The sequence below is a fragment of the Macaca thibetana genome, chromosome 7 (genome assembly GCF_024542745.1).
Source record: "Macaca thibetana thibetana isolate TM-01 chromosome 7, ASM2454274v1, whole genome shotgun sequence".
NCBI lineage: Eukaryota > Metazoa > Chordata > Mammalia > Primates > Cercopithecidae > Macaca > Macaca thibetana.
Window position 1 is genome coordinate 44,485,661 of NC_065584.1, and position 23,832 is coordinate 44,509,492.

Here is a 23,832-nt window from a genome sequence, read left to right on the forward strand (position 1 = left end):
TTAAAAAATGGCAAGTGGAGGTAATTTTAGATATGTATTCACAAAGCTGCCCCAAACATACTGCCCTATTCAGAAGTTGTTTCTATCTTTTTTTCTCCCCAAAGAACTAGAGTAAGCTCAAAAGATTGAGATTGAGATTGACTTGCACAGAATCACTGGGAGGCTAAGTGTGCTGAGGCTACTTCAGGGCATGACTCAGGTGTGGGCCCTGGAGACCCTCTCCTTGTAGAGCCTCACACATCATTTCCCCTATAACACTGATCAGATTCTGTTCGGCAAAGATCACAGCATATACTGGGAGGCTTGGAGAACACGGCTAAAAATACAACAAAATTACTCCAGTTATAGTATCATGGAGCTTCTGAGTCACTGCAGAACTCATAGAACAAAATGAAATTTTCAAAGTAGAACATATTTAAAACACACGCACACACTGAAGCAACCCTAGTTTTTTGACATCCTCTAAGGAGAAAAAAATAGATTGTGACCAAGATTAATGGTGCATATTTTACTCTAATTTCCTGTAGTGGAATTTCAAAGCCAAGAACTATTGTTGAACTTGAATGTCACCATTTCACAGAGCAGCCAAGCCCTCTTTGACTCATTCCTCCCCTAACTGAAAGAGATCTGCAAAATAGCACGGCAGAGCCTCTGATGGCTGAAGTGCTGCTGAGTAGAACTTGTGCTTTAATTTCCTTTCTGGTCTTTGTTGACCATTGTGGCACTATGAACTGTTGCTTTGTCTCACATTTTTTTTTTCTTCTGTTATTGTGGTTGTACATTTTAAATACAATCTTTCTATTTAGAAATATCTCACTGAAGATGAATAAATATTATTCATACAAGTAACTATCCTTCCAGCTATCCCCAAATCATCCTTTTCCTGTTCCTGCTCAATGAAACTTTCAAAATCATTTATTCACTCATATTTCTTGGCAAGTTTTCCTTGACTGCCTGCTGTGTAGAAGCAGAGAAAGTGAGAGGGTGATGTCCTCCATTACTATTAAAGACCCAAAGGGCTTTGCCCAGGGTTTCACTTGTTTTTTAGTGAACTGTGAGGTGGAATTGCCCAGGATTATCACATGGTTAGCCCTGTTGACTGACTCTACCTAGATACCTAGAACCATCGAGCGTTCTTCACGCTAACAGTCCTTTTCTTCCTGTGCTTCTAGAGACCAGCAGAAGTTACCAACTTCCTGGAATGATCGTCAGCTGTGCCTTTTGGTTGTTTGGGTTTAGCTTCCTCTCTGTTCTCTAAATATTTTCTTTTTCAAAGTGCCTCACTTCCTTTGTTAGAAACTAAGTTTCCCTGACCTTCTCTTTTCCTTTCTGTTTCTAATGGTCCTTGAAATGGAAACAGTTTGTTGAGTTTCCTTATGTGTACTTGGGCAGCCTATTCAATGACTCCTGGGAGAATAATAGCTGGTGACCTGTGGCGCTCTCTGTTGAGAGAGAACGCGCAGTTTGCATTTTGGCAGCTAAACATAGGGATGGATTTAAAAACAAACGTGTAAGTAGCTGGATAATAATTTCCAGCATGATGTCAACATTTCTTTAAAGCAAAGCCTTAATTTCTAATCTTCTGTCACTTTGGTCTCAAGGATGAGTTTGCCTTTATGAATGTAATATGGCAATCGTGAAAGCCTTACCTCAAGTCAAATATTTCTTCTTGAAGATGCTCTACTTTGCAAGGTACTGCCCACAGGAACGTATACCCTAAATAATGACTTTTTTGTTGTTGTTGTTGTTGGCTTCAAATTCTGGATTTAGTTTTATTTTCTCCTAAAATTGTGAGTGTAGTTGTGATTGCTTTTTTACTACCATGTCATACCAAATTGCATATGGTCACATCCACTTCATTTGATACTTCTCTTATGAACTGGAAATCTTCCAAATGGTTCTTTGCATATCCTGATCGGACATATTCTCACTGAAGTCTCAGGACCAACCCCTGCACCTTGTCATATGTGTATGACTTAGTTTTTGGCTTCCTGGCTTAGTACTTTCTGGTTTAGGGTTGCTGTAATTACTGTCTTCAGCAATTGTTCATTTTTCTTTCTTTTTATCCATTACTTCTTTTATGTCAAAATTTACCCACGTTATCAAGTAATTATTCTTTGTAACTTTTCTTGGCAGAAATCAGCCCGGATTTCTTACTGTGGACGTGGCTTTGACTTGTGTCCTAGTCCTTTGTGTTCCCAAAATAGCCAAGGAGTCCATTCATTCTACCAACCAGCCAACCATCCGAGTGAAATAAATATGTTTAGCTACTTGATTGAGCCATTATTAGATGGGGGTTAAATTGCCGTATACTGTGGATTTCAGGTATCTTAGTATGTAGGTAAAATTCTCTAGTGTATTACTAGCTTGATGGATTACTTTATTTTTAGTGGCCTAACTACATGAAGTTATGTGTTTAAAATGTGGCTGGAATCTATAGGATAAACAGTTGCAACTCTAATAACATGGCTACAGAACTCCAGCTTAATATGTGTGATAATGAATACATTGTAGTATTGGGTTGAAGAGGATTGTATGGGAAGCAGAAAAACTGAGATCTGTACAGCACTGCTACAACACACCTCTTTTTACCCATCTAGGTATGAGTTTATCATCGGTACAATGAGGAATTGAACTATAGTTGTTTCTGAGGCCTTGTCTAGCTCCGAAAAGCTAGGATTCTACTTTCAAATGGATATCAGCTGCCACTTCTGGACTTTGGAAGATGGTGTGGACCATTAAAGGATCCTTCTTCAAATTTCTGTGTCTCTTCTTTTTTCTTTTTTGAGATGGAGTCTGGCTCTGTTGCCCAGGCTGGAGTGCAATGGCGTGATATCGGCTCACTGCAACCTCCACCTCCCGGGCTCAAGCAATTCTCCTGCCTCAGCCTCCTGAGTAGCTGGGATTACAGGGTGCCCATCACCATGCCTGGCTAAGTTTTGTATTTTTAGTAGAGATGGGGTTTCACCATTTTGGCCAGGATAGTCTCGATCTCTTGACTTCATGATCCACCTGCCTTTGCCTCCCAAAGTGTTGGGATTACAGGCGTGAGCCACTGTGCCTGACCTCTATGTCTCTTCTTATCTTTGGTTTCAGAATACAGTTTAATCTTATAGCAGAAAACACTTTTTAGTGAAACAAACTGGATCTTGCCATGAAACAAGGAATAACTGATTAATTTGGCAGAATGACATGAACTTATTTAGGTTGCTTTGTTTTTGATTGTTTTATTCAGTAATTAGCTCCTAAGACCCCTGGGAGCCTGTGCTCCACCCAGACACTAACCACAGTCTCTATCCAGTTGCTGGTTCTGGGTGACAGAGTGATCTCCCCATCATGATCAGCTTACTTCCTGTGGCCCATTAGGGGAGCGATGACCTGGGGAGCTATTTGCCTGTCGAGTGCGCACACCTGGAAACATACTGCTCTCAATTTTTCATCCATGTCAATGAGAAACGAGTGGCCCGTTAGCAAGATGTAACTATGCAATCATGCAACAAAGCTGCCTAGTAACATTTCATTTATTACAGGACTAAAACTCATTATTGTTTGTAAAGGATGAGTTCATCACCTCTGCAGAGTTATAGTTCATACACAGTTGATTTCCATTTATAAAGGCAGAAAGTCCTTGTTTTCTCTAAATGTCAAGCTTTGACTTAAAACTCCCGTTTTCTAGTCAGTGGAGTGTATGCATATGAAAGAAAATGTTTAGCAATTAGATGGGAGAGAAGGGAAATAGTACTTGAAATGTAGGGTTTTTTTTTTTTTTTTGAGACAGGTTCTTGCTCTGTCACCTAGGCTGGAGTGTAGTGGCATAGTCACAGCTCACTGCAGTCTTACCTTCTGGGCTCAAGTGATCCTTCTGCCTCAGCCTCCTGAGTAGCTAGGACTACAGGTGTGTGTCACTACAACTGGCTAATTTTTAATTTTTTATAGAGACACAGGGTCTCACTACATTACCCAGGCTGGTCTCGAACTCGTGAGTTCAAGTGGTCCACCCACCTCAGCCTCCCTAAGTGCTGGGATCACAGGCGTGAGCCACTGTGCCTGGCTATCACGCAATTCTTAAGGGCTTACTCCAGTAGCAGAAGAGATTAGAAAGGCTGTTTTTTTCCAACAGTGGGAGCTTGAATCTGGAAAGTCTTAAACTAAAATTGTTGTAATTTCATACTACTAAGAAGCACTTTGCTCATGCAATTGAAAAAAATTAAGCTCCTACCTGGATGATTCCAGGGCACTTATAAGCAAGTAAGACTAATTAGAAGCCCTGATAGGCGCTAATGAAAAGGCAGGAAGTAATTTGCTCTGTGATACAAACATTCCTGGAGGTTTGGAATTGTTGTACATGGTTTGGCACAGGATTCCTTACTGCGAGCTTTTGCTTTCCCAGGACCAAAGTCCGTGTTCTATGTCACACATCGTGGAGGGCAGGGGACAAATGGATACAGAGCTTGGTATCCACTGATATGGCTCCCACAAAGACATCTGGGAGGATGAGTAAGGAAAGAGAGATGCAATATCAGTACCAGTTGTAACTGGAAAATGTCATTTACATGGAATGAGAACTTACATGGGGCGAGCTTAGAAGCCTTTCAGTTGAAGTAAATAGAAAAATTAAGACACTTTCCTTTACCTTTAGGTATTTTTAAACATGTATTTTTATGCTCAGATCTTTCTTTTATAACTGGGTTATAACTGGGGAGAAAAAAGGATCTGGGCATGAGAGAAAGTGAAATCAAGGGAGGAAGAGGCATGCAATGGGGAAAGGGAAGAGCAGGAACGTCCACTTTACTGAATACACAATACTGTAAAAGATGGATCCTGCCATATTCTTCCCCCAATCAACTTGGATGAAAAACAGAAATACTATATTCTTAAACACAGTTCATTTTTAGTTTGTCATGGCAATATAATATGGAAAAAAATCAGGCCACTACTAAGCATTTGTAGAGTGCATCTTTGGCAAAAATGTGGACCTGCAACAATTCAGATGGTTTTCTTTCAATCAGGTTCAAAAATCATGGCTCTGTAAATTTCCAAAACTTTTAAGTCTTCTCATGTCTTCTTATAATCAGGCATTCAGAGGTACGTGTTGATTCTAATAGCTTTGGTAGAAACATGCTGAAAATAGAAATGAATATAAAATGCCTTGTCTTTAGGCTAATTTGGTATGGATTTGTAAGGCCTGAGTAAACTGGAAATTAGTACATTTCTTGAAATAATACAAATGAATGCGAGACACATGGGTAGAACAGCAGATTCAGAAAAAAAGGTTAGTATTGTAGTCCCAAGTTTTGTAAAACATCAAGTAAGGCCACCAAGAGAGGAACCAACTTTCTTTTTCGGGTTCCCTGGGGTGATTTCCTATCAGCTTCGCGTTCATGAGCTGGGGATTTGTAAAATGTAAGATGGCCTTTGACTTTGTTTTTGATCTGATCAGCAGCGGCACTGTCTGCAATCCAGGCCCAGCATTCTCAGAGAGTGTGCAGTACGGACGCTTCTGGCTGGCAGGGAGGTTGTGGCAGTGGGCTGACTAGTGTGCTGTGTTGGGAGGGCTCACAGGGTGGAGGGGCAAGCCTCCGTGCAAAGGGAATTCCTTTCTGGTCGTGCCCTCCTTTTTGGCTGGAGCTTGGCCGCAGACATTGGCTGCCATTCTCATGCCCTGGGTGGGGTGGAGGCAGGTCCCGGACAACCTCAGATAATTGAGCAGCAGCTGTGACCTTCAGAACAGCGTTTCTTCTTTTTCTTGGGGTGGAAAATGGTGAGGATTGCTTCATCAAAAACCGCTTTGAGACCTTTCTGAGTCAGAGCAGAGCATTCCAAGTAGCACTGCGCTCCGATCTTAAACGCAAAAGAGAGAAAGGCATGAGAGAGAAAAAAGAGAACAGCACAGTGGTATCAGCTCACTGCCCAGACAAACACTCACTTCTGCCTGTCCTACAAACAGCTTGTGGGGTGGTTTGGATTACGTTTGCCTTTTTTTTTTTGTTTTTTTTCATTTCAATTTGTATATGTTATCCTATTTTTTTGTATTTTTGTATTTCTTACATTCCTTTATTAGCAATAAATGGTTGTGGATCACTTCTGGAAAGCAGTACGTCCTGAAATTGATCCATAGCCATTTATTCCTAAGAATATAAAAAATATAAAGATCTAAAAAACTAGGAGACAATTCAAAACCAATGATATAATTTAAATACGTTTTGTGAAGAACAGGGGTGCATGATCTTGTTCTTCATATCCTCTCATTTGTAGGCAGAATGTGTAAATCATGTATAAGTGAAATGTATCTCCTTTGGTATGATAAAAGGCAAAGTGTCAGCTTGGTTGATAAAGCAGAGAGAAAGGGAGTGAGTGATACGGTTTTATAGGTCATTCTTGATTAAAATGTACCTCTTTTAAGGTACACCTCAACAAGGTAATATCCAACTGGCATTATTATTTAGTTTTAACATTTTATTTGTGTATTTGTTTATTTATTTATTTATTTTTGAGATGGAGTTTCGCTCTTGTTGCCCAGGCTGGAGTGCAGTGGCACTATCTTGGCTTGCCGCAACCTCCGCCTCCTGGGTTCAAGTGATTCTCCTGCCTCAGCTTCTTGAGTAGCTGGGACTACAGGCACGGGCCACCAAGCTGGGTTAGTTTTTGTATTTTTAGTAGAGATGGGGTTTTCCCATGTTGACCAGTCTGGTCTCTAACTCCTGACCTCATGTGATCTGTCCACCTCAGCCTCCCAAAATGCTGGGATTACAGGTGTGAGCCACTGCACCCAGCCTTAACATACTTTAAAAGGCATATTAAAAAAAAAAAAAAGGTTAAAAAACCCCCCACTAAAACATGTAACAATAATAATAAAACATGTAACAATAATCATAAAAGACATTTAATGCCAGAGACCTCCTCCTTGTCAGTGTACAGTCTGTATAAATGATAAGGTATTTCTGCATAGGGCTTCATTTTAAATATTCTGATGATTTCATACTACGGTGTGTTTGATAATCACAAACCCCTCATGAGAAATATAGAAATTCAGGCCAGAACTATAGATTCTCATTTAAAAATCACAGACCAGTGTAGACTGTATGTAGCGTCAGCTTCTTGTGAAGACCTGCGGTTTTAATTGTTCATAAGCTCAGGAAGAGTCAGTGATGTGATGCTGGCCTTTTACTATTAAGGACATCTAGAGAAATGGCTTTAGTTTTTGATTCACATTTTAAGAATCACTTTGTAAAATTAAAGCAGATTCAGAAGAGGTTGGCTAAATGGTGAGTTCCTGGAAACCACAGCAGACAAGTGGCTAAAACAAGGTAGCAAAATCATAGGCCTATTATGCCCAATAGCTTATGTAAATGATAAAGTGGGGCTGGCGCAAGACAGTAGGGAGAGGTGGGGACTATGCTGGGCGGTAAAGCACACGGCCCTCTAGAGTGGGCCGTTTTATCAGCTTCCAAGTGGTGATGTTGGTTTACTGGTGCCCATTTTTGTATTTTTCAAGAGGAGTTGGAAATTTGGAGTTTTTAATTTAATATTTACCAATTTATGAAATATTTACCATGGGCCAAGCAAGACACTGATGTGGGATATATGTGGCAGCAGCCAGCCACTTTGCAATATGTGGACTAAATGAACTTGTGGTTTAGCTTAGAAGAGAGCGGGAATAACCCCAGAGAGGTAAAATGAATGGCTTATGCGCACTCAACTAGCAAGTGAAAGAAATAGACCTAGAATCTGCGTCTCTTGATACATGTTCTTTTCCTTGCTCTGTGACAGTAACTGTGACCCCTATCACTCAGCTCTGTAAGAAGCTGGTCAAGTTGACAGTTAATGAAATGAGATTGCCCACTTATTTCAAAGTCCACAAATATGAAAACTAAGCATCAAATCAAGTGGTTTTAGTTGGGCCAGAGACTGTTTCCTAACTTCTCCGACAGAGGTGATGCACTTTACATTTTTTTCCTGACAAGAATGGTTACTGTATGAGCCAAAGGAAAATACCAAAAGAAAAAGATGTTGAATGTTGAAAATCTGTTTTATGGCTTTCATTTTAACCATGGTTTGGTTTTAATAACTTTTTAAAATAATTAAAAACAGTTAGATACAAGAGAGGAATAAAGGGCAGAGAAAATTTTCCTAATAACATGATGAAATGCCTTCTGTTGCATTTTGGGATTGTGTTCAAAGCTTGATTCAAACACATGTGAAAAGAACATTAATCTAACGGCAACGGTGTTGCCAACTGAACGACTGAATGACTTGACTGTAATGTGGTGGCACTTGTCTGGAAAAACACCTAGAAACTGCTGTGGCACCTTTCTATCTGGAACGCCTCTCCACTAAGGATCCCAAGCCTAGGATCGATTCTGCCTGGAATTCCAGGACAGCTGGGCTGAGCTCACTCACACCTGGAGTCCTGCAGGAGGGGCAGGGCACTCCAGCCTCCTCCTGCCCCCAGAGTGCGGCTGACAGCGTGTCAGGCTTTGCCTTTCGATGCAGTGGGAGGAGCCCAAACTTGTCTCTTCCAATTCAGACATTTCTGAAGATAATGAAATAGCAGATAAAGGCATTATTGTGTAACCGGGTTAATATAACATTATGTTGTACTGATAGAAAAAGTAGTCATCAGATGATGGGTGTGATTTGGCAAACACGTGTGAGAAACAGAACCCAGTTTTGAGGTAGGTATTGTTACCATGTGTCAAGTGCTCTCAGGGTTGGAGAATAATTCATTCTGGTTCAAGGAAAAAGCACAACCAGACTGCTAAAAAAATTATCTGTGTCCTCAAAGATGTGAAATGAAAAATTGTCTCAAGGAAATGTGGCCCTTCTTACGGCAGCGACTTCATCTGCTCCTTGGAGCAAAATGACCTACACAGTCAAGTATTTAGAAGCCGTCTGGGAGGGTTCAGGATTCGAGGCTCCTTGTTTAGATACACGTGCAAGCAATCTGGAGTGTGTTCTACCCAAATGACTTATTTTCAAGAAAAAAGTAGAGATTGAGGGTGTAAACTGAAAAAACACTTTTCTAATTGTTTTATAATAGCTAAAACCTATTATCTTAAAAGCAGGGACATTTATCAACGATGTACAGAAGATACAAGAGTCTGACAAGAAATAAAAAAGAAAACATAATGACTAATCAAGTAAAACAAAACCTAGTACTTCTTCCATGCTGTTGTAGTTGGGGCAGGACAAGTTATAGAATAAGATAGAAAGTAACTGGAAGGGATAAAGGCAAAGAGATCTTCCCAGCTGTAGACATATCTGAGAGGGCTCATGGATTTAACAACAGCTATAATTTGCTGAGCTGGACCTTGTGGTACATGAGCTAATTTCATTGTCACAAGAACTTTACAAGGAAAAGTCTGTCACCATCCTCATTTCACAGCTCAGGAAACTGATGCCCAGAGAGGCTAAGTAACCTCCCTTATGGCCACACAACTAAGAAAATGGCAGAGATTCGAATTTGTCTGCCTCCTGAGCCAAAGTCTTAACTACTCTTTTGGGCTGTCTCTAGCAAATGTAAAGAAATTGTAGCTGAAAGGGCAAAATTAATGAATAAATGGGCAAAGCTGTAATGGATACAGTAAGGGTGATGAGAGAAGAGAGGAAAAAGGAAGGCATTTGCTGTAAACGGAGAGAAAAGAAGAGAAGATGTTAGTGGAATAAAGAGGGTAAGCCCCTGTCTAAATAAATGGCTAGTAGCAGAGTAGTTCTTTATTCCTCATTTGAGAATTAGCAAAGGCACACAGAGAAGGCAAATAGAGAGCCAAGAAAAGCAAAAAGAACCAAACAGGTTGTAAGAGAAACGCCACCATCTCAACACGTTAGCATTATGATCTAATTGGTGAAAGAGGAAAAACATTTCTAGGCTGGATGGATTTGCTGCTGATCTTTGAAGACTCTAATGCAGAGATGCCAATTCAAGGGTGGATAATGTAAAGTGTGTTACTTGAGTATAGGATAATATGGAAGTGGTGGGGATTGTGGCAGACTGAAGGGTACATGTTTAATCTGAAAGAATGTTTAACAGTTTCCGTTGAACTGTTAGGAAATGCTGGCCTAGAGTTGCTCGAACTTCTGAATTTCTTTTAGAAGCTAGAAATGTGTTTCCAAACTGTTAAATGTTGGCCACTAAATTGCATTAAAAATATCTGTTTGGACTGATCAAAACATTTGTGGGTGAACTTTGCTCCCTATGTTTTAAAGGATGCCTTTGCGTGTCCTGGTCTCCCTGTCTGGAATTTTGTGCCCTCCCCAGACCCCTCTGCCCACCTGAAAAACTTTTCCTCATCCTTCAAACCTGGGTGAGATGTTAACTGGTTAAAGAAATCTCTGAAAGCTCCTTCCATGAATGTATTAGTCTCTCTCTCTTCTGTGCTACCTGGTACATTGCCCAGCTGTTTGTTACTGTGTTTATCCAGGTGGCATGCTTTTGTTTGCCTGTCTCCTTCCTCTTCTGGCCTTTGTAACCCAGACACCAGCAGTGAAATGACTTTCTTTTTATTTATTTATTTATTTTTTTTGAGACAGAGTCTTGCTATGTTGCCAGGCTGGAGTGCAGTGGCACCATCTCGGCTCACTGCAACCTCCACCTGCCGTGTTCAAGTGATTCTCTCCCCTCAGCCTCCCGAGTAGCTGCGACTACAGGCAAGCGCCACCACACCCAGCTAATTTTTGTATTTTTAGTAGAGATGGGGTTTCACCATGTTGGGTAGGATGGTCTCGATCTCCTGACCTCGTGATCCACCCGCCTTAGCCTCCCAAAGTGCTGGGATTACAGGCGTGAGCCACTGTGCCCAACTGGTGAAGTGACTTTCAATGCCCAGGGGAGAAAGGGAAAATGGCCAGCACAAGGCAGGTGGCAGTGACTCTTCCAGTCAGGAAGAGGGCATTAAAGACTCCAGTTGATTAACGTGACTGAACATTGATGACAGGATGTTTGCAGCAATTTTGCTGCTTTAAATCCCACCTGTGCATGTTAAAAGCCCGGTGGGAAACTTAGCAGGTACTAAATTAAAGAGTGACAACAACAAAAGGCACAGGGTGAAGAAGGTGGCAAGAGAGGGCAAAGAGAATGCAGAGATTAAAAAAGAAAAAATAGCAAATTCCTGTATCAAAAAATACCTTAGGAAGTCTGAACTTAGAAGATCACATTTAGACTGTATTAGATGGAACTGGGAAAGAGAACGCACAAAGAGCTCTCATCTTAGAGCTAAAAAGTGTAGCATCCAGCATAGCACCTGGCACATATCAGGTGCGCTTAATCAATTTAATAATTCTAGGCCGGGCGCGGTGGCTCAAGCCTGTAATCCCAGCACTTTGGGAGGCCGAGGCGGGTGGATCACGAGGTCAGGAGATCGAGACTATCCTGGCTAACATGGTGAAACCCCGTCTCTACTAAAAATACAAAAAACTAGCCGGGCGTGGTGGCGGGCGCCTGTAGTCTCAGCTACTTGGGAGGCTGAGGCAGGAGAATGGCGTGAACCCGGGAGGCGGAGCTTGCAGTGAGCCGAGATCACGCCACTGCACTCCAGCCTGGGAGACACAGCGAGACTCCGTCTCAATAAAAAAAAAAAAAAAAAAAAAAAAAATAATAATTCTAGCAGCAATAGGGACAGTTACAAATTTGTAAAAGACTGGGAAAAGTAGGCTGAGGATTAAAAACTACAGTAATAAGAAGAGGGAGGATAAAAGAAGTCAAAGAATAATGAATATTTCTGATAAATTAGTGCAAAATATGTAAATGTGGTTGACTTTGGAGTACAAAGAATTGAAAATATGTATGATATAAAAAATGTCCTTTAAAAATAAAACACCCTTTGAGACCAAAAAGAGATGTTAGATGGAAAATGCTTTGGAAATTGAAAAGTATTGAACAGAAAGAATCAGATATGAAAAATCTGAACTTGCAAAGCCTTTAAGTTGTGGGGGAGCTTTGCACATGAAAATAAGGGACTCCAGCATATAAAAAAGAGGCCCCAAACCTAAAGGTTTCTTTTCAGATTATATAGGAGGGAGGCAGAAGAGCGGGTGGTTAAAGCACAGTTTTCTATCCTCACTCTGCCACTTGCTAGCTGGGCGATCTTAACCTCTCTGAGCCTCAGTTTCCTGCAGGAAAGTGGAGATAATAATACACACACCTCAGGGGTTTGCTGTGAGGATTAATTAAGACAAAGGCTGTAAGGCGCCTGGCACCAAGCCTAGCACATTATAAACACTCCATACATGCTAGCTGTGATTAGAAACTACTTGACAGAAAAGTCAGAGAGTAGAGAAACTTAAAGCATCCCTGTAATTACATGAATTGTGATAAGACAAGTTAAAATCTTGCTAGGTTTTCTTCTAAATTGGATTTTGTAAGCTAAACGTGATTCCCTCTGTATCGGAGAGCAGTTGCTAGGAGAAACTAGCAAAAGGCAATATAAATGGTGAACTCAGCCATTGTTCCGAAAATAAGGATGAAATGAGATGGGAGGCTTTGGAACGACTTCTTTTCAGAGGGTGAAAAAAACACCTTCCCCAACCAGAAGTGAGGCTGGGAAAGCTGACGGCATGAGGGAACACAGAAAGTGAGTTCCTGCAGAAGCTGGTGCCGGCCAGTGGGGACCTCCTGACTGCGAAAAATGTGTAGAAAGGAACCACATACAATTATTTATTTATGGAGCTACCTATTTAGGTATTTTTTTTTTTTTTTTTGAGACGGAGTCTCTCTCTGTCGCCCAGGCTGGAGTGCAGTGGCACGATCTCAGCTCACTGCAAGCTCCGCCTCCCGGGTTCTGGCCATTCTCCTGCCTCAGCCTCCCAGCTATTTAAGTATCTTAATGAGAGCATTTGAGGTTGAATGTTTGAGGAGAAGGTAGAAGAACCCACAGGCATAAACCCATTTCACCCGAGGAAAGATACACAGTTGGAGGTTATTCACACAATGGTCAGGTACACGGGTGGTGATGTCCACAGAGCTGGATTGGAAGTTTTTTGACTTCGTTATTAGCTACGTGCTTGTCTTCTAAGACTGTTTCCTCATCTGTAAGCTGAGACCAACGCTATCTGCTTAAAAGGGTCATCATGAGGCTGAAGTGAGAGAGACTATAAAGTACTTAGGATCCTAAGAACTCCGTGAATGGCTGGCGCTAGTTAGTACTGACATTACTGTGCATAGAAGTAGGAAGGGTTCAGTATCTCGATCAGGTGTTCGCGAGATGTTCTCATGTAGTGTACTTGTAAAAACATGATTGTATTTAATTCATTTCTAGTTGAGTGTATCATGCTTAGTTTTAGGGCCTACAAGCAAGTTTTAATAAGATAAATGCATAGTTTTGTAAGTGAAGAATTTGTGGTTAATATTCTTGACTGGCTTGTAGAGGGTGACTTCTGACTCTGCCTGGGGTATGCATTTTACTAGGATAGTCACTTAGAAAGTAAGATTGAAAATTTTCAAACCTCTGACCTGGGTCAATAGATTTATGACTTGATGAGGAATCCGATTTAAGTTCTGGAGGTGTGATTTATCGCCCTCCTCTTGCATAAAGCACTTCCATCCTCTCGTATGTTTTTCAGTGGCTGCTTTGCTTACATCTCGGGATAATGGGGGAGGCAAAGACTTGGTGTCTGGCAAATACTTTCTAAAGCATTTTCCTAACTCTTCGTGTTAAGCTCTCAAGAAGGAAGAAAGGTCCCTGAAAACAGTTCCAGCTCTGAGCAAGTTGCTATTATCTGCCAAACAGCCACTTAGATCCCCAACTAGTCACTTTTTGGTATATGTTATCCTTCCAGATGCTGTTTGTGACACAATCCAGGCTCTCTAAGTGGCTATTCATTATATGGTGAGAAATACTGGACAAATATAACCCTGCCAGATGCTAACCCAAGTCTCTCCCAAGAAAATCACAAAATGCCTCTTATGGGGTTATTTAAATGAGTTACATCCATAATAAGCAGTGAGATTTACAAATATATATCTAACGACTCCCTTTATTCATACTAAATATGGCAAGTAGATGTTCTAGAGGTTGCTAAATCAAATGATAAGTGCTTCAGCTGTTTAAATTCACCAAATTGCTTTCTGAATGAAAAACAGACAATGCTGGCTGACAAGAAGGCTAACCAAATGGCTCCTTCCAGCCTGACTAGAACAGAGGGGGAGAATAGAAAGCTTAGAGAAGATTCTAAACACATTGCACTTTAAAGCAAAACCCAATGTTGCACACCCATTCCAAAGCATACAACACACTCTTCTCTCAGCATACATTTAAAATGAAATTCAAATCTGACTGTACCGCTTTTGCAAGCTTCACACCATGCTCATAAGTGAGAGGTTTCTCTTTCATATACAGCAAACGGGCCAAGGTTTTTGGGTCATCACGGAGATCAATCTGGCAAGAAAACACACATGATAAACTTATTTATTTTCTCAGGCCTTGCCAGATATTTTAAACTGTAACATCATAGAGTCTTTTTCCCTGTTAACATCTTTGAAGTTGCTAAATTTTCTTTAAGGAAGCAGATTCACATGCCCATGTTATGTCTAAAAAAGTAAAGCAATTTCTTTGTAAATGTACACAACAGACTTTCCTTATGTTTTCCCCTTCAAACAGTTACCCTGCGAGCTGAAGACTTACTCGGATGATTCTGTTGCTATCTTAGATGTTTTTTCAAAATTTTCTATTTATTTCTAGATTCTGCTTACAGGGCATGCAAGATAACCAGTCTCATGACCTTACAGTGAGGCCTTATTTGATCCCAAAGTATATTACTCATTATTTACTAGTTTGTTTCCTGGCTTTGAACACATTTTTTTTTTTTTTTTTTTTGCTTTTCCAAATAAAATCTTCATCCTCAAAGGAGGTATGAAGATTTGCTACTTGTGAGGATATTGTAACAAATGTTCTGCAAGCTCTGGAAGGCAAGTCCCTAAGAGAAATTTTCAAAGGATTTGCTCAAGATAAGCATTAATCTTTTCAAAGGTAGAACTTTGAAGACAGCATTTATATATCTGGATTAGATTTGATAATTTAATTAAATATTTTGGTTGCTTTAAAGCCTCACTGTGTATGTGAACCCATGTGTTCATGAATGGGTGTGAATATGGGAACACAAGGGCTTGTGTCTTAAAGACCAGTATATTAGGGTCCCTTTTATAAGCACATTACTCAGCTCTACTAACTGTGTGTGTGTATGTGTGTGTGTGAGAGAGAGAGAGAGAATTGCTCAATTTTGTGCCTATCTCTAATAAAATCAGCTTGAATCACAGAAAGGTGATTGAATATTCTGTCACATATTTGGCAGCAGGGATTCAGGTTCCATCAATATGGACAAACATTATTATCTAGAATTCAAGGCAAAAGACTTCATTTAAACAAACAGTTATCTTTCGGAGCAGAAGCGTTAACTATGATTACTCTGACTTACGAAGATGTGTATTCCTCTACTTTCTCTAAGTAAATACATATACTGTGTACCTGTCCATATCTTCTTTAGGAAATTTTTCTTTTCTTTATGTTAAAAAAATTCTCTTGTTCAAAATGAACATAAATGAATAATAGAAAGAAATAGCATATGAAATAGACAACAGTGAAGCCCTTCAGTATTAGTACATTCCTATGTCTTTGGGATAGTAATTTGGATTTTAAAATGCCAAAGAACAAAATCCATTTAAAACTATAAACGGTAACAATCTTTAATACATTTAATGTGATTGGCATACTACTGGAAACTCAAACCGGAAATGTATTAGCTTTCAGAACACTGTAAAGGCTTTCACAATCTTAGGTTTGTTTATCTGGTATATGTGTTTTAACTTCTTCTCTAAGATCTGGAAGACCAAGAGGTTTAAAAGGAATGGACAGTGGTGAATTTTTATCTTCCTTCTCCAGAAGTATAATTAAAGAATTCCTGTCATAGAATGCCTATTCTGATTGCTGTGGTCACCTTGACACTTCCACCTATTTTGTGGTTTTAAAACAACTGTGGATTTCAGATATAAAAAATACTAGATAATGTGTTCAATTGACACCCTCACCTCATTGCTCTGATTCAAGCCTGGCAAAGGGTGTCTGTTTTTAACATTACTTTGTTATTAAAAAAAAAATCAGAGAGATTAATTTTTGAAGGCCATATCAAAACTTTCTGCTCCATATTAAAGAGCTCTATTATCTTTTCCACTATGGGCTAAATCATCATGCACACCTTAAGAGCTTCTGTTCATAGGATTGACATGTCTGAGACACTCTTCCATAGCGTTTGGCAGAATAGGATGTTCACGAGGTACCGAAAGGGCCTTCCCATTTTTGCAGCTCCCCCCACCCTGCCATCGCCCGCATTTTAACCTGGGTCCCTATGAGGACATAAGGCACGTGAGGCATGCAGTCCTTGAGCTCGGGGACCCATTCCTCCTGGACGTTGTGGTAAGAGGCAGGGTTTACGACAGAGAAGCAGATCAAAAACACATCCGTGTTGGGGTAGGAGAGTGGCCTCAGCTGGTTGTAGTCCTCCTGTGGGAAGAGCAGACAAGGGTTTGTACAGCCCGTGTAAGGTGTGTCCCACGTGGTTCCAAGGTCAGATTGCAGGTAAGAGTCCACTACAGCGCACTGGGATCCCGTTTCTTCCTCAACCCTAGAATCGGTAGTTCTTTCTCTACTAGAACTAAAGGAGCCATCAATCAGAAAAATACCTTTTTGTTACGTACAGAGATTATGCATTGCCCCTCTTAAGATGAACTTAAAAAATATTTTTAGCATTTTTATTGAGATATATACCATAAGTTCACCCATTTATTTATTATTTGTTTTTAAATTGTATACATTTAAGGTGTACAACATGGTGTTTGATATACATATATATGCTATAGTGAAACAAATTAACATATTCATCTCCTTACAGCTTACCTTTAAAAAGATATTTTATGGCAAGAGGACCAGAAACCTACTCTTCTAGCATATTTCCAGTATGCAATATAGTATCATTAGCTATCGTTATCATGCTGTTCATTATAGCTGTAGACTTACTCACCCTAGCTAACTGCAGCTTTGTACCCTCGATCAAAACCTCCCCGTTTCCTGTCCTTACTTGCCTCTGGTAACAATAGTTCTACTCTCTGTTTCTATGTATTCAAAAGTTCACCTGACCAGGCAAGGTGCCTCATGCTTGTAATCCCAGCACTTTGGAGGCCAAGGCAGGAGGATCACTTGATTCCTTGAGCTTGAGACCAGCCTGGGTAATATAGTGAGACCCTATCTCTACAAAAAAATACTAAAATTAGCTGGGCATGGTGGCACATGCCTGTAGTCCCAGCTACTCAGGAGGCTGAAATGGGAGGATGGCTTGAGCCTGGGAGTTTGAAGCTGCAGTGAGCTGTGATCATACCACTGTACTCCAGCCTGGGCAACGCAGCAAGATCCTGTCTCAAAAAACAAACAAAATAAAAACAAAAAACCAAAGTTCACCCATTTAAAGTGTAACATTCAGTAAAGATTATTGTAATTCTTCCATCATGTTGGAATTGTGTTGTAATGAATATACTATATTTAAATTAGTGAGCTATTTGCCAGGGCAACAGGAATCCTCTCCTCACACAATTAAAAAAAATTGTATCCAAATTTAATTTAGAATAAATGAACTAACATGCAAAACAAGAGTTATTGCCAAATTTGACACCACAATATTTGAAGAAATATGTTGAGTGAGGGTTTAGAGCTAAGGATTTTGGATTTGTTTCAAAGATTACCTAAAGGCCAAATAAAAAAAATGCTAGCTTAATTATTTTCTTTCTAAAGATTTTTCAGATCAGAATACGCTCTGTGGAAGAGTTTCTGGTTACATAAGATATTTATGTATTTGCTATTTTAGTGGGAGTTGATAAATACAAAGTAAAACTTTGCATCATTTCAACTTTGGGAAAATGTTAGCAAGAACCTTTTACTGTATGTGACATGTTTGAGGAAGTTCCAAGGCAAAACCTGATATTTCAATAGCAAGTTTTTTATATTTTTATAGAATTTAGTAACACATAAGCCAACAGTAACTTTGTGTGTGAATGTGCATACACTTACCATATTTATATATACATCACATATCACAACATGACATTTGTCCATACATACCATAATTTGTATGTGTATACACACTATATATGATGTGTATACACTATATATGTGTGTATACTATATATGCAACTAAACTTATATGTTCATACCTATCATATATATGTATTCATAGAGAGGAGTTAATAAATAATTAACTCATTTATTAGGGCCATGACTACTCTTCATGAAACATTTCAGAAACTCATGAAACATGTATATGCTCATTGCAAAAATGCAAACATTATAGAAGTACATAGAGTAGAAGTGAAAGCTTGTTTTCATCCCTGGTATGATCTCTAATAGTTTTTCCTCTCCCCAGAGAGGGCTACTGCTTAAACATTGTCCTTCCAAACATTTTATTTTACTTTATTTTATTTTTTGAGACAGGATCTCAATCTATTGCCCAGGCTGGAGTGCAGTGGCGTGATCATGGCTCACTGCAGCTTCAGACTCCCGGGCTTAAGCAATCCTCCCACTTCAGCCTCCCAAGCAGCTTGGACTACAGGCACATGCCACCACACCCAGCCAATTTTTAATTTTTTTGTAGAGATGGGGTCTCACTATGTTGCCCAGGCTGGTCTTGAACTCCTGGGCTCAAGCAATCCTCCCACCTTGGCCCCCCCAAAGTGCTAGGATGATAGGCGTGAGTCACCACACCTGGCCCATTTTATGTTTATGTATGTATACAACATACACATGTTTAGTTTAAAAACAAATTGATTTAATAGTTCATATTGTTGTGCCACTTGTGTTTTTTAAAATGTAATATATCTTGGATATATTTTTAATATCAACCTTTCCATTGACTCTAATAATATATTTATTAATTAGATAACGGGTTGATGGGTGCAGCAAACCACCATGGCACGTGTATACCTATGTAACAAACCTGCACGTTCTGTACATGTATCCCAGAACTTAAAGTATAATAAAAAAAATTAAAAAAGACCAGAAAAGAAAGTACACACATGTGCACACGTACATACACATGAGATTGAAAGGAAGTACCTTAGAATATTAAGTATGGTCCACTCTGGTTGGTGGGCATGCATTGATCTATTGTTTAGCTACTCAGAGTATGCAGAACACGGGATTCAGTATATGTGGCCACTACTGCTACTACTATTAAAACTTAAGCAAAGGTTTTAGGTACCTAATGCAAAATGCAAAGCAAGATGGCAAGGATGCTGAAAAGTAAAATCCTAAAAAATAAACCCAAAACCAACAAAACCCCACTATTGTGGCTAATTTACCACATTTCTAGTCAAGCAAATAATTGGGAGTTTGGTGCACAGCTGAATAAACACTGGTCATACTGGGAAGTCAGGCCAGGTTGCGTCTCAGCCAAGTTGTGCCTATGTCGTGTGTGTGTGTGTGTGTGTGTGTGTGTGTGTGTGTAGCTGGGGACGCAGTGGAGAAAGGGATAGCTAATTTCTTGGCACTACCCTTCCTCTTTACACAACTAGCTCTGAAAAACAAATCTCCTCTCCCGTCGTCTCCCCACTTCTCTCTTTTCTCTCTGGAATGTTCCCTTAAAGAGCAGCTGTATGGCCCATGAGCCAAGAAGTCTCCTTCCCAGGCTATAATCTACAGCTGTTCACCACACCACCTGCCCTCTGCCACTGCATGCTCCCATCTGGATTGTCATAAATGGAGTAGGGACCGTGTTGATTTTTTTTCTCATCCCTACATGTACTCTTTTCACAGCAAATATTCAATAAATCTTATTGACGGACTGGACGAAATGACCTCTACAGTGACCTGCAGATGAACACATGGCATTTCTGCGGGCCATTTACTGCAGTGACTTTCATTACAATCACCTGGGGAGCCTTTAAACCATCCTGATGCTCTGCTAATCAACTCCCTGCCCCACCCCCTTTTCTACTCAGGAACCAGCTAAATTAGAATCTCTGGAGAGTGGGCCTGCGTATCTGGGAGTTCTGACTTAATTGGTTTGGGGTGGGCCTGGAGTAGAGAACATGGCTGTACTTCACTATCATCTCCACCATTAACGGAGGATGCGCCCGAGGGCTTATTACTAAAGGTCAGACATTGTTTCAAACTCTTACGTACGTTCTCATTGCATCCTCCTGATGGAACTGGAAGGATGGTACCATCAACATTCACATTTCATAGAAGAGGAAGTTAAGGTTTAGAGAAGTTCCATGATGGGCCAATGTTACAGAGTTCATAAATACCAGGATGGGGTATTTAGCCCCAATCCAGCTCTGGCTCTCAATTGTAACCACACTGTTTTCTGCCGCTCAGAATTTTAAGTGACAGATTAAGCATTTTCTTAACTCACTTGTCTAGGAATGTTGACTCATATGTTACCCAGCAATCAAAACGTTTGACCACAGGTTGTATCATCTATTTGATGGCCTGCATCTGCTTCAGATTACCACTGGATGGCAGCAACACTGTATATTTAAAACCTCAAAGCCAAAAACCAAAGCAAAACGCCATGAGGAGAAATGTCACAACTAGATCAGGTAGGAACAAATAACTGTTGTGCATAGTCGGAAAGGAGTATGTTTGTCTGCTTTTTTAACCCAGTGGCTATCAGGATTTCTATTCACATTATGGAAAAGCTGGAAGACCACGGGTTGCTGGGTTGACTGTAGGTGGGGCAGGTGAGAGAAGTCTGTTTCTGATCATTTACCCTCTGGCCCTCCAGCTGAGTCGTTTCTGATAGTGTCAGTCACTGGGCTCACTGTGCTCTGTACTCTGGATCTCTTCTGTGGAAACCTTAGTCCTGCTGTATCATGCCATTTAAAAAATTTCGTGCCTACTGAATGCATAGCACTGTTAAGGATGCTGTATGAACTATGTACGGGGGGAGTAAGAATTGGCAATTCAATTGGGGAAAGAAAATGAAAATACATGAAATAAGTCGACTTATGTGGAAATAAGACAAGTTAAGGTTCTCTTACTCTACTGGCTAATCTTAAAATGGAATGATGTAGAATATTTATCTGAGTGAATTGGGAAAATACCATTCCAAAAGGCCTTAAAGATTAGCTAATGCAGTGGTTTCCAAACTATGCTGTTCAGTCCAGCAACATTGGCGTCACCTGGGAGCTTGTTAGAACTACACATTCCCAGGTGCCACGCAGCCTGCCGCGGCTGGGGCGCTGGGGGAGAGGCTGCACCGTCAGTGCTAGAACAAACCCTCCAGGTGATTCTGATGCAGCTCAAGTTTCAGAACCACAGGTTCCTGTTCTTCCCTCTCCCCTGAGCCAGTATTATGGTTTAAGAAACAAGGTCTAGACAGATGGAGTAATTTAACCAGGACAACCGGGCAAAAATAGTTTTAAAGAAGGCTCGGCCGGGCCTGTAATCCCAGCACTTTGGGAGGCTGAGACGGGCGGATCACGAGGTCAGGAGATCGACACCATTCTGGCTAACAAGGTGAAACCCCGATGTCTACTAAAAATACAAAAAACTAGCCGGGAGTGGCGGCGGGCACCTGTAGTCCCAGCTACTCGGAAGGCTGAGGCAGGAGAATGGCGTGAACCCGGGAGGTGGAGCTTGCAGTGAGCCGAGATCGGGCCCCTGCACTCCAGCCTGGGCCACAGAGCGAGACTCTGTCTCAAAAAAAAAAAAAAAAAAAAAAAAAAAGGCTCACACCTGGGCTATTGGGGGCTAACCCTGGGCTGCAGCTATAAAATATGGCAGGAGGGGTCAGGATTAATAAAAGAAAGCGTCCCCTGGGGGCTGGGGGAGTTGAATTTGTGCCAGCTGGTAACTTAATGTTTTTTCACAAGGGAGCATGCTTTGGCCCTGGGTTCGATGGTAACATGTGGAGATGATGTTAGGGGCTATGAGAAGTGGATAAGTGGTTTGGTTGGTATTTGAGGCCCTTTCTAATGTTGAAATTCAGAATGGAAGACAGGTGCTTGTTTGCTTCGTGAGGAGACACGGTTTTAATCTAAAAGAGAGGCTCAAATGGAGCTTTGGGGGTAAAGTAGACAAACAGGCTAGGATTGGGGAGTGCAGGGAAGTATTTGGGGCAAAGTAGGCCTTTGAGTGCTTTTAGCCCAACTTCACCCTGATGGCAAGAACATGTTCAGTTTGAAGGCAGATCCGGTGCTCTGGGGTGACTATGGGTGATTATTAAACATGAACAGTTCAGAGAAAGTGTTAGCATCAGATGTGCCAAACACCTGGGTCCTAAATATTATAGGCTGCATCATGATGCAGGTAAGTGAAATCATTTTGTAGACCGCACTTCTTAGAATCCACATACATTTGCATCACCTGTGGACCTTGTTAAAATGTAATTTTGTGTTTTTTTTTTCTTTTTTGTTTTTGAGATTGGGTCTCGCTTTCTGCCCACACTGTAGTGCACTGATCATAAGTTCACTGGAGTCTTGAACTCCTGGGCTCAAGTGATCCTCTCTCCTCAGCCTCCCAAGTAGCTGGGACTACAGGTATGCACACCACGCCTGGGTAATTAAAAAATTTGTAGAGATAGGGTCTCGCTATGTTGCCCAGGCTAAAGTGCAAATTCTTATTCAGTAGCAGGACTGGAATGGAGCCCAAGAATGTGCATTTCTAACAAGTTTCCAGGTGATGCTAGTGCTACTGGGTCCAGGGGCCACACTTTGAGCAGCAAAGAGAGTTGCACTGAGCTCCTCCCACCCCCCATACCCACATTAAATTGGAAATAGAATTCTGCTTCCAAGTCTTGGGTTTAGTGACGTTTATCCCAGATTTTTTGGTACAAGTCTCATTTTCATATTCGCCCATAAATCAGGCTGAATTTGAAAGACATGGGCATCGTGTATAGGGTGGGTACATAGCATGGTGCTTAAGAGCATCGGTGGTGGGTAGAAATTCTCCGGCTTTGTGACTATGGTGTGATCTTGGGTAAGTTCTCCATGCCTCGCTTTCCTTATCTGCAGAATGAGGCTAATAGTGCTGGCCTTATGAGTTGTTATGAGAATAAAATACGTTAATATTTGTAGGCCACTTAGAACATTGTCTTGAACATAGTACGTACTTTAACGATCCAGTAAAAGAGTCCATCCTCCATCCCATATCAACAACAGCTGCTGGTCCTGGAAGCATTTCCCTACCCTTATTGGATGCCAGGGCTGATTCAGAAATTAACTTTTTCTGAACTGAGTAGTAGTAAGACCCAAATGTTTGAAAACTCCAACTGCAACTCTCAACGTTCCTGCAGCTCTCTTTTTCATAATCTGGGGAGAAGTAAGATTGTGTCCTAAGGTTACTTTTACTAAGCACCTGTTATGTGGGCAAACTTCTCCCTAATCTCCCAAATTGCCTACTCCTGAAAGTCCCACATGAAGATACACGTGAGCAAGAAAGTTGGAGTTGCTCATTGAGGGAAAACATTTGTTCTGAGGTTTTAGGCAAACTTTCCATAGAGGGTTGCTGCCAGATCCGGTGCTCCAGATGGCCCCCTTGGATCAGCCAATAGCAAAGGGGAAGGCTCCCCTCCTTCCAAGTGGAGCCCGGTTTGCCATTCGTAAACCCTAGCTGTGCTTGCTTCCTTGCCTGGTTGTGTGCTTCCTCAGCCCTTGGGGGAAAGCGGGACTTCAGAAATCAGGGTCTGGGGAAGATGTGCGACACATAGACCTGGGTGAGTGAGGGGCTCGGTTGATGGCCTTCCTTGCTTCTCTACTTCTGTGGTCACTGGTGACGGCTGAGCTACTGCGGGCTGTGGTTTCTCAGTGACAGACACCATTCTGTGCTTGCCCACATGCAGATGGTTCCTGGTTCT

At 41.0% G+C, this 23,832-nt stretch overlaps 1 protein-coding gene across 1 annotated transcript in view; it reads right to left on the reverse strand.

Moving 5' to 3' along the window:
• Positions 1-4,608: 4,608 nt before the first annotated feature.
• The window catches only part of RHOJ (ras homolog family member J), a 102,039-nt gene continuing 82,815 nt past the window's right edge, over positions 4,609-23,832 (reverse strand). The window contains exons 3-5 of the mRNA XM_050795831.1: positions 16,326-16,490; positions 14,277-14,372; positions 4,609-5,841 (exon numbers count right to left, since the gene is read on the reverse strand). Of these exons, the coding sequence (XP_050651788.1) occupies positions 5,695-5,841; positions 14,277-14,372; positions 16,326-16,490 (408 nt within the window). The 3' untranslated portion in view covers positions 4,609-5,694. The remainder of the gene's footprint in view (positions 5,842-14,276; positions 14,373-16,325; positions 16,491-23,832) is intronic.